Source organism: Pelodiscus sinensis, chromosome 2 (assembly GCF_052426305.1).
Source record: "Pelodiscus sinensis isolate ZL-2025 chromosome 2, ASM5242630v1, whole genome shotgun sequence".
Classification (NCBI taxonomy): domain Eukaryota; kingdom Metazoa; phylum Chordata; order Testudines; family Trionychidae; genus Pelodiscus; species Pelodiscus sinensis.
In genome coordinates, this window is record NC_143053.1 from 67,679,090 (window position 1) to 67,690,078 (window position 10,989).

General features: G+C 47.3%; 1 protein-coding gene across 1 annotated transcript in view; it reads right to left on the reverse strand.

Moving 5' to 3' along the window:
- The window catches only part of RGS20 (regulator of G protein signaling 20), a 31,645-nt gene extending 23,271 nt beyond the window's left edge, over positions 1 to 8,374 (reverse strand). Inside the window, exon 1 of the mRNA XM_006112185.4 lies at positions 8,092 to 8,374. Coding sequence (XP_006112247.4) covers positions 8,092 to 8,196 — 105 coding nt within the window. The 5' untranslated portion in view covers positions 8,197 to 8,374. The remainder of the gene's footprint in view (positions 1 to 8,091) is intronic.
- Positions 8,375 to 10,989: the final 2,615 nt, after the last annotated feature.

A 10,989-nucleotide genomic window follows, 5' to 3' on the forward strand; every position in this document is an offset into this window, starting at 1 on the left:
GAAAAGCATCCTGCCAATCTAGACGCGCTTTTCCGAAAATGCTTTTAACGGAAAACTTTTCTGTTAAAAACATTTCCAGAAAATCATGCCAGTGTAGACGTAGCCTAAGAGTGTATTGGAAGAGATGGGGCAGCCACATTATAGGGGGAGTTGAAGGGTGTGGTGTAAGAGGATCCCAAATTTGGGAGGAAAGGGGTAGGGAAAGTCCCACTTGGCAAAACAGTTGAGTGAGCCCAGCTGCTGGGGACAGGTTGAGGATGCTCTCACTGGTAGCTTCATGCTCCACCTTGGCAAGCGATGGCTGTCTGTAGAGAACACCACCATGTGCAGTCTGCAGTGAAGTAGGGGTAGCTCCTAACATGGAAACAGAGATTGGAAAGAGGCAGATCAGTGCCCTGGAGGGGGGAGGGGTTACCTGACCCTCCACTGCAAAACAGCACAAACACATTCCACCACCAGAAACCAAGATGGGGGAATAGCTCAGTGCATACAGTAGGGGGTTCCCAATACTTGCTACTGCAAAATATCAACCCCACCCCATCCTGAAAGCCAGACACTGAGGAAGGGAGGTGGTAACCTTGCTGCTGCACCTCTGTAGACCACAGCTTCCCTTTCCCGAAAAGTCCCTTTCTTCCATACCCTCCCTCCAAACTCCACCCTACACATACTCTGCATTCATACCCTTCAGAACTCCTACTCTGCATTCAGGTTCTGTCAGGAAAAGCAAGTGGATGGGGCAGTGTGTCTGGGAGCTGCACTGAAGGATCAGTATCAGGGGGAGTAGAAAGATGCAGTTGGGAGGGGAAATGCCCCCACAGGCCTCTTCAGCCCTGGATGTGAAGTCCCAATGCCACAAATAGTGCTCTCATTTGGTGGCTATGTTACTATTACTGAATGGACAATTCATAGGAGAGAAAGAGTTTCCAGGGGAAATGTTGCTCATAAGTGGTGGTTGCTCTTAATACTTGTTGCTGCAAACAAGCATATTCTGTATAAAGAAAAATAATCTGATATATCCATGTTTCCTATCAAAATAGGTTGTATGTGTAATATGTATAAATGCAACACACAATAATCAATTGTCGGCTGCTCATTGTTACTGAAATTCAGTCAAAGGTTAAAATGAGCCACATACTTATCCAAAAATAATGCAAAGATAAAGTATATGCCCTAGTGCTAATGCTTAGATATTAAATATTAACTGCTCTCCACCCCTAATGAATGCCTGTATGACATTCAGATTAAGTGGCATTTCTATGTTTAACCTTTTGGATATAAATGAGTACAAGCATCAGGGATGAAAGTTATATCCTTGGTTAAAAGCTGCTTAAATTATGTTTGGTTGAGAGAATTATTACATTTATAATATTTACTAATTTCTGTAACAGGAAGGTGAGCTCCCTATAGTGCAAATCACCATCCCTATAGTGCAAATCACCACCCAAAGGAGGAATACATGCAGTATAAATTTTCAAGAGGTCAGATTTTTAAAATCAAAATTGCACTGAAAAAATGATTGAGGCTTTTATATTACATAATCCTTCCTTTGTTTCATATTGCAACAAATGGACTTTTCTTAGCTAGCCACAATGCAAAAATGTTGAACAGTTACTGAAGCATAAGTACAATAGTCTTCCCCTGCTTTTTCCTTAATTATGCAATCCCTTGAACTCTGATTGGTTCTGGAGATCTGATTTGCATTGCTGTATGATTGATTTACAATAATTATATAGTATGTGAGTTCTCTGTATTCTATGCATCTAATAATGGCTCACAGCTAGAGTGCATAGATTTCCATAATCACAGCATAATCACTTTCAATAATTTTACTGGGCTTGATCCAGAGCCCATGAAGACAATGAAAAATCTCCCATTGGCTTAAATGGTCTTTGGATCACGCTCACTATGAATATTATGTAAATCTCTTGATTGTCATTCATTATTTTTATTCGTAGTTTTTTCTGTGGTGATCATCAATGAGTTAGAAGAAAATGATTCTGTGATTCTTTACCATTGTCACAAAAAAGTTATATGTGGGTGTAGATTCAAGGTAAATCTTACTTTCAAAAAGCCTTGTTTGTATATACTTGCAATGACTGGAGTGCTTAAGGCTGGAACATAGTCTCACTGAAGTCAGTGTAAGATTGTTACTGACCATAATGAGAGCAAAACTGTGACCATAGAAAACTTGATGGTTACTCCACTTTTTCTCCATTGATTAATATAATGATTAAGCTTTCTGCATCAAAAAGGACCATGTTTGATAGCAGTTATCATTTATATTAATAAACAGCACACACTTTGGGACTCTTTGATGAGATAGAGTTGGGAAAAACTTGGCGCTGCTGTTTTTGTACAGCTGGAGTTATGGCAGTGATAATTAGGTGGCTTGAGGTGGGTGGGAATGGAGAAAACAAGATCAGCGTCCTGTATAGGTGATATTAGCAGCCACCTAGGATGCTGCATTAAAAAGCGTGTTGGAATAGAATTGGATCAGAGACCAACAGGTGATCAGTGAATGTGAGTACAAAAGAAAATAATCTCCCTCTAGTCAGGACAAACTCAGAAGTATTATATACAATAATTTATAGATGGAGAGAAAGTAGGTTGGTTGCCTTCATCTGTGGTTTTTCCTCTCTGTTCATCTATACAGATTAAAGCATTGCTTTACATTTCAAAGAGAACACTTAGAAATGTAACACACCTACACAGTAATAGGGAACTGTACACAGCTCATTTCACTTACAGTGGAAGGGCTGATCCTGCAATAGTCTGAATGTGATATGCTTCCACTCCAAGGCTACGTCTAGACTACATGACTCCGTCGACGGAGCCATGGAGCCATGTAAAATAGTTTATTTGGCACAATCAAAGAAGCGGGGATTTAAATAATCCCCGCTTCATTACAATAAAAATGGCCGCAGCGCTGTGCTGGCGATCAGCTGATCCGGCACAGCGTGGCAGTCTAGAGGCGGCGCGGTCAACAAAGGAAGCCTTTGTCGACCGCTCCGGTAAACCTTGTTTGACGAGGCATACCAGAGCGATCGACAAAGGCTTCCTTTGTCGACTGCACCACGTCTAGATTGCTGCATTGTGTCGGATCAGCTGATCGTCGGCAGAGCACCGCGGCCATTTTTATTTTAATGAAGCGGGGATTATTTAAATCCCTGCTTCTTTGACTGTCAGATAAACTATTTTACATGGCTCCATCGACAGAGCCATGTAGTCTAGATGTAGCCCAAGAGGCATAACAAGTTAGAGCACCTTGCATGATCAGCCTTATATCCTCATAAAAATCTTCTCATTGAAACTGTCCTCTACATAAAACCTGACATTCTTTCTAAGAAATGTTATCCTATATAGACCAGACTTTGTCCATATCTCAGTGGGTTGGTTTTTTTTTTTTAAAGGATGCCCCACACATACTACACCAACTTTATGTAAATGTTTCTTTCTGGGCTTCAGCTGTTTCACCAGTGACCTCAGTAAAAGTGGGTTATTCTAACACACATCATCCTGGCATCCATGTACCAGTTTAGCTAGAAAGAAGAGAAATGGTGATAGCCTTTGGAGACAGAGTCCTATATGTATTGTATATACAGAAAAATAGCATACACAAATATACCCATGGATAAGGTAGGTGATAAATATCTATGGTCTGACTCCCATTTAACGCTACGGTTACTTTACACTGTTCTGACAGTGCAAAAGTGCTTTAGTGTAATTATAATTTACTCCTATTTCAATGCCCCTTCACAATACTAAAGCAGTGTTGAATCACAGTCAGGCTCTACAATACACTACCAGGCAGATCCTCAGCTGGTACAAAGTGTTGTAGCTTCATTTACTTATCTCATGTAACAACTGTAGTTGACTATAATAGAGCTCTGACAATTTATAGTAGCTGAGGCTATGTCTGTGCTACCAGGTTATTTCGAAATAAGTTATTTTTAAATAACTCCAGAAATAACTATTTGAAAATAAACTTATTCCTTTTCACAAGCAGGAATTAATATTTTAAAATAACAAGCCAATTATTTTGAAATAACAGACTTGGTCATATGGACGCTTGCCTTGTTATTTCAAAGTAAGAGGAGGTATTTTTTAAATAACTTCCCAGTGTAGACATGCCCTGAGGATCTACCAGGTGACACATAACAGCAAGGAACCAAGAACCCATAATACAGAAATTTGCTAGTACTATTAGTACTGGCTTTCATATTGAATGAAAGCATTTGCCTCAATTCTTTCTGAATACATTTGGCTAAAAAAATTCATTCAGATTGATATTTTACTATCCCAATGATGGAACATAGTAAATTACTACTCAACCTAATACACTCTGCTGATTCCCATCATACCATACCCAACTGAGTGCTCAGTCGCATCATGCTTAATTATGAATGGCCTCCAAAAAAATCCCATTCTACTGTACTATGAACTGACTCATTTCACACAGAACTCTGACAGCTCACACTGGGTATTGGAGTCACATGGTGCTGTTTTAGTCTGTGAGTCATATTGTGATAGATGCTTGGATCTGACTCATATTGAACTGTGTTAGGAACTGAGTGGCACTGTACTGGTCTGAAAACTGGTTTGCATCAGGCTGACTCATCTTGTAGTGCATTAAATACTGATTCACACACCATTCCCCTATTGGATCCGATCATTGCAATCCACTTCAGATTGTACCATACTGGAGTATGACCACACTGTGTGTGTGTGTGTACACACACACACACACACACACGACACAGGAAACCTGAGTATAATCTGGCTTGCATCAGTGAAAGATAGGAGCAGCATCACTTGAAGTCTATTAAATTACCAATGTAAATCTGATGTGAAATCAGAATTGAGTCCAGAATGGTTGTTTGTGTAATATAAGAAAATAAATCAAGTGATAATAGCTTATGGATGTCATAGAAACAAATGGCTGGTAGATCTCCAAAAAGTTCTAAACCTAATCTCTGTCTAAACAGAACTTCAGGGTCCACCAATCCTTGACAAGAATATTTTGATTACGGAGACTTTGCTTATACACGAGTGCAACCATATTTCAGCCATACTTCCAAGAGGCACTGCTTCCACAGGGTAACTGTCCCAGATAATTTGAGTGTTTTGAAAGATTGGCCTGAATTTTCAAAAGCATCTAGTGATTTTTCTGTTGTCTGTTTTTGGCAATCCATTTTGAGATGTCTTGAAAAGATTTGATTTTCACAGAGGCTGAACATTCTATACTCTGAAAATTAGGCTACGTCTAGACTACATGCCTCCGTCGCCAGAGGCATGTAGATGAGGCTACCAGGCATAGGAAAATGAAGCGGTGATTTAAATAATCGCTGCTTCATTTAAATTTACATGGCTGCCGCGCTGAGCCGATCAGCTGTTTGTCGGCTCAGCGCGGTAGTCTGGACAAGCGGGTGTCGACATCAAAGGCATTTGTTGACCACCCAGGTATGCCTCCTGGAATGAGGTTTACCTGGGTGGTCGACAAATGCCTTTGATGTCGACACCCGCGCGTCCAGACTACCGCGCTGAGCCGACAAACAGCTGATCAGCTCAGCACGGCAGCCATGTAAATTTAAATGAAGCAGCGATTATTTAAATCGCCGCTTCATTTTCCTATGCCTGGTAGCCTCATCTACATGCCTCTGGCGACAGAGGCATGTAGTCTAGATGTAGCCTTAGACTCCACTTAAGGTGTTTCAAGTTGAGCAACCAAAAACTGAGGCACCCCAAATCACATTACTTTTGACAATTTAGACCATTTTTCCAAGTGTGTGTACAATTACATTTTGAAGTGAAACCACAGACTTAGAAAAAATAGGCTGTGTCTACATTGGCGCGATCTTGTGCCAAAGCGCCCGCTTTAGCACAAAAACTTGCTGCCTGTCTACACTGGTGGGGAGTTCTTGCGCAAGAACACTGACGTTCAAATGTGTGAAATCAGTGCTTCTTGTGCAAGAACTTTGATGCTCCCGCTCAGGAATAAGCCCTCTTGCGCAACTGTTGCGCAAGAGGCCAGTGTAGACAGGCAACATCCATTTCTTGCGCAAGAAAGCCCGATTTCTTGGCTAAAATGGCTATTGGAGCTTTCTTGTGCAAGAAAGCGTCTACACTGGCATGGATGCTCTTGCACAAAAGCACATCTCTTGCACAAAGGCACATGCCAGTGCAGACACTCTCTTCTGGAAGAGTTTTTGCACAAGAACTCTTCTGCAAAATAGTTCTTGCGCAAAATCATGCCAGTGTAGACGTAGCCATAGTGTTTCCATGCATAATTCTTTAAAATGAATATGTATATGCATATATACATTGATGTGGATAAATAGAATAAAGGACAAATAAGATTGCCCATATCTTGTTATTTCTTTAGCATGTTATAATATTTAGGGGGTAGCATAGCTTTATAGTTTTCAGCAAACCATCCAGGAGTCTTGAAATGAAACAACAAAAATGAAGTAATGGAGTGACTGTACAGAAGAAATTACTTCTCTATTAAATTATTGTAATCTCTACTGGCATGTGCAAAGATAATCATATTGAACCTCTGCAGTCGTCTAATTTTCATTACCTGTTTCCCTGTATTTAATGATTTAGAAATGACCGGTATCAGCAAACGGTCTTTTTTCTTGCCCACAGAATGTATACTTTACAATCTATTTAAAGGGGTCTGAGAGGGTGGAGACACTGACACACTTGTTCGCCCTGAAATCAATGTTTATTTTATTACTTGATTGTTTTGGGACATTCCGCGTAAGTTTGGGCTCAGGCAGTGGGTGGCATTAAGGGAATGGGCCAGTCCTGCTGTCTTTACGGGGCTGCAATCCTATTGACTTTCACTGAGCTCCATGAGGCTGCTGTTGGAGAGAGGAGGCTAAGGACTGAGGGACCGGATTTGTAGTAACCTCTAGGTGTAATTCCACGGTTCCTTAATTCCTAGAAAACTCAAAGGACCACGAGGGGGAGGAGGGTGACACCGGTGTTAATTGGACCGCTCGCGGGCCTCCTTCCCTGGCTGCTTTGCAGCGCCAAACGGCGCCCCCTGGCGCTGGGGGCCCAGAGGAGCGCGGCGAGGCAGGGGGTGAAGCGCGAGGACCCAGCTCTGGCTGTGGGGCGGGCGGGAAAAGCCGCCGCGCTGGACACGCGGGCCGGCCAGACAGAGCGCACCGCGGAGCCTCTCCCCTAGCGCACGCCGGGGGCACAGCCCCTTCCTCCGGCTGGCGGGCTCTCTCCGGCGCCTGTCCGGGACACCGCGGCTGCGCTCTCGGAGTCCCCAGCGGGCTGCGCCAGGCGGAAGTTTCTCAGGACTCCAGCGCTGGGAGAAGCCGCAGCGGCAGCCTCCCTAGTCCCGCTGCCCTCGCAGCCTGCTCCCCCACCCCCCCCGCTCCGAAGGGCGGCAGCCCATGGAAGGCGCTTCGAGACCGGCCGGGTGCCCCCGCCCCGCCCGTCCCAGCTTCGCCGCCTCCCCGCCCTGAACTTGCAGCCCGTCGCCCTGGGCGCAGCGCTGCCAGCTCCGCGCCCCAGGCCAGCCCCAGCTACAGCCACCTGCAGCGGCTGAAGCGAACTCTCGCTGCCCGCCAGGTCTAGCTCCAGGAACCAGGGCAGCTCTTGCTTCCTCCCATGCTGGCCGCCGGGCCCCTCTCGCCGCCCGCGTGAGATCACACCTGAGCCACTGCTGCACCTGGGTGCCCGCAGCCCCGGCTCCTCTTCTCCCTCAGCCGGGAGCCCTCTCGGCCAGGGCCAGGCTCCGCCGCTCGCGGCCAGGCAGCCTCCTCCTCAAGCGAAGGAGGGTTCCCGGGGCACACAATGGAAGAAGCGCGCGGCACCCCCCCCCCCCAAACTCCAATGGGAGATGAGAGAAGGGGAGTGATTCAAAGCGACACCCACTGTCTCCCCCTTGGCTAGGGACAGCGAGTACAGCCCAGAAGCGCCTCTCGGTCCCGACCCACTCCCGCTCCAAAAATGCACTTTACAAACCGCGCCAGGCGCCGGCAGAGCCCCGGCCAAAGCCCCGATCGCTGCCCCACGTGCCCAGCCTCTGGGCCCTGCGGGCTCAGCCCCCTGGGGCTGCAGAGTACTTACAATTTCACCATCAGTCCCGGGAGCCAGATGGAAATCTTTGCCTCGATCACATCCGTTAGCTGTGGGCTCCTCACCCAGGGACGGCGGCTCGCCAGCCATGCGCATGCGTCCCCAGCTTTTATAGGATGCTTATTTGACTGTATATTCCACTGGCGTGTCCCCCTCCCCCTCTTCAGCCACCAGAATGCCCGGGATCTGCATCCCCCACCTGCCCCGGATCGGGTTGTGAGTAGGGAAAAGCAACAGCCCCGCACAGGGCGGTGGAAGGGACTAGCCCAGAGTAAACGAGAACTGCACTATGAATGCCAGCGAGGCTGCTTAACAAGTGCCTCTGGAAAACAGCTTCTGTCCCTCCCTCAGTCCCTGCACAACACCTTGCCCTGCTGACAGGAGAGCTGCCTCTTCCCCTAAACCCAGCGAGCGCCCAGAGGGTGACACACACACGTGTTTGTGTGCATCACAGGCAGCCTACACCTGGGGCCACATCTGCCACAAACACATTGTGTTAACCGACTGGGGAGGGAACGGGGGTGGAGAGTTCCACGGATCCAACCTGATTTCCCCCCCCCCCCACTGGGTGGTAGAGAGGAGATATTCTAGGATAAACAAGCGAGTGTGTTGGGGGCAAGAGGGAGGGGCTGCACGGGAAGGAGGTCGTGCGGTGGTGTGTTCCATATTTGGGTTTCCTTTTAATAGGCGCCCTTAAATCTGGCTCGTCTTTATATGGGTATGGCTTGGCGCGTTTAGGTAATTGCAGGGGCGAGTTTCCCCCCTTCGCTGGTTTCCGTGTGTGTAAAAACGCCCCTGTTCCGATAAATTGCCGCATAGGGAGCAGGAAATGAATCGGATCTAAAGGAAGGGTTATGCTTGACTGTGCAAAAATTCTGTGCATAAACGGCAACCGGGACATCATGCATCCGTGTGGAGATCAATGGATCCTGCCTGCTCTAGCCTGTATTTGACTCAGGGAAACATCCCTACGTATGTACTGCATTCAGACACTGCTCCAAAGGAAACCACAGTCCTATGCTCAGAGCACAGATGTAAGGGCTCGCCACGAAGGGCTGCTCAGGGCTTGCAAAATTGTTGCTATTTTGTGACCCCTCTGCCTGGGCAGGAGTTAGGAGGCGACGCGCTATTTCCCTGAAACTGAAATGGATATGATACATAAATAACATTCACGTCACTTCCTCCGACTTCCCAGGAGCTGGAATCAAGGCTCCCTGGTTACAAGAGAGGGATCACAACCAGCCTGGCAATGGTGACAGATTTCCGTCTGCATTGGCACCACGGGGCAAAACCACCATCGTAACCAGCTTCATGTGTGTAGCCACAAACAACGGCGCGCGGGGATCACTGCCTGCGACAGTCTCATAGGTCACAACCGCCCTGCTTCTACCATTGGCCAGCAAGGGGCGTTAAGCTGTCACCGCTCTTAGCCTTGAATATTGATGCGAGTCCCTCGACACCCCCTCTCCCCCGCAATCTTCCAGTTACAGCCGGGATCGCAGTGTTAAATCTCGTTCAAATTAGCTGCCGTGGGTTGCTCTAGCTGCAGACCCAGGTGTCCCCAGGCAATCAAGGCACCCTGAGGAGGAGGAGGGGAGCCTGTCTGAGGAAGTGGTACTCACAGCAATGAACGGCTCACGGAAAGTTCCGTGTTTCCTGAACGCGGCTCCTTTGCATTTGGGGCATCTCTGGTGTTTCCAGAAGAGGTAGCTGCGTGGTGCGGGCCCGGCCCGGCGGCCTTCTAATAACTCCGACAGCTGGCTTGGGGCTGCGGCCTGTTCCCTGGAGACCAGCGTCCCTGTTGGGAAGGGGCTGATGTTAGACACAGGGGTAGCTGGCAGAGCTGGAAGAAGGGCGGTGGCAAAGCGAGGGCAGAGCCTGGGAGCTGACAGGAGCGGGCGAAAGGAGGAGCTGGGGAACAGATAGAAGCGGGGCAGCAGGGCGAGGGCCCGGAAAGCTTTTGGAGGCTAAAGGAGGAGTGGGGGAGAGAGAAACAAAATAAACGTTAATTACTAAGCGGGTCCACCAGCCACACCCGAGTCAGACGATTTCCTTTTAATGCTGCTTCCCCAAGGCAATTGGCTTATTTGGAGAGGCAAACACGCCTGCTCCCCACTGTAACCTCCAACGCCTAGACGGCTTGCGGGGGGGGGGGGGGGCTTAGTATCTCATTTCCCACTTTTGTAGGCGTAAAAGTGGCTCAGCGCGCAACTCTCCCCGACTCAAGGCTCTGGTGGGCGAATTCCTGCGGAGGCCGGACACATACTGTTGGGCGGAGGGGGCGGGGGAGAAGGATGGGACCGCAAACTGCTACAGCCCTTCGGAAACAGTGCGAGGCGCCCCCTCCCTTTGTTTTCCTTTAACGTTACAGCTCAGCTACGGCGTTTCCTTCCCTTTACATGTCTGACACTTCGGAACGCTTCTCCCGACGTGGGATTTTAGCCATTAGTTACCAGTTCAGCACCGGGCCCCTGGGCAAGGCACTGACACATAGGAGCAGACACGGAGCTTACAGTATAATTAATGCTGCATTTTCCTGACCCAAGCTACTGAGGTTTTCTAAGACACCCTTTCTCCCCTTAACAATATCAAGACACTTCCCAGAAGGGTAGCTCTCTGTTAATCTGTAACTATGAAACCCACAAGTAGTCCTGTGGCACCTTAGAGACAGACAGATATATAGATAGATAATATCTTGAGCTTTTGTGAGCACAACCCACTTCATCAATTTTTTTCAGATGATGAAGTGGGTTTTACCCACGGAAGCTCACGATCCTATATATTTTTGTTAATATCAAGACACGATCAACTTTTCACACTAATACACTTTGTCAAACCACCCCAAGAAGTCAACCTCACTCTTGTCCTAGAATTGAGTGTACCAAGATG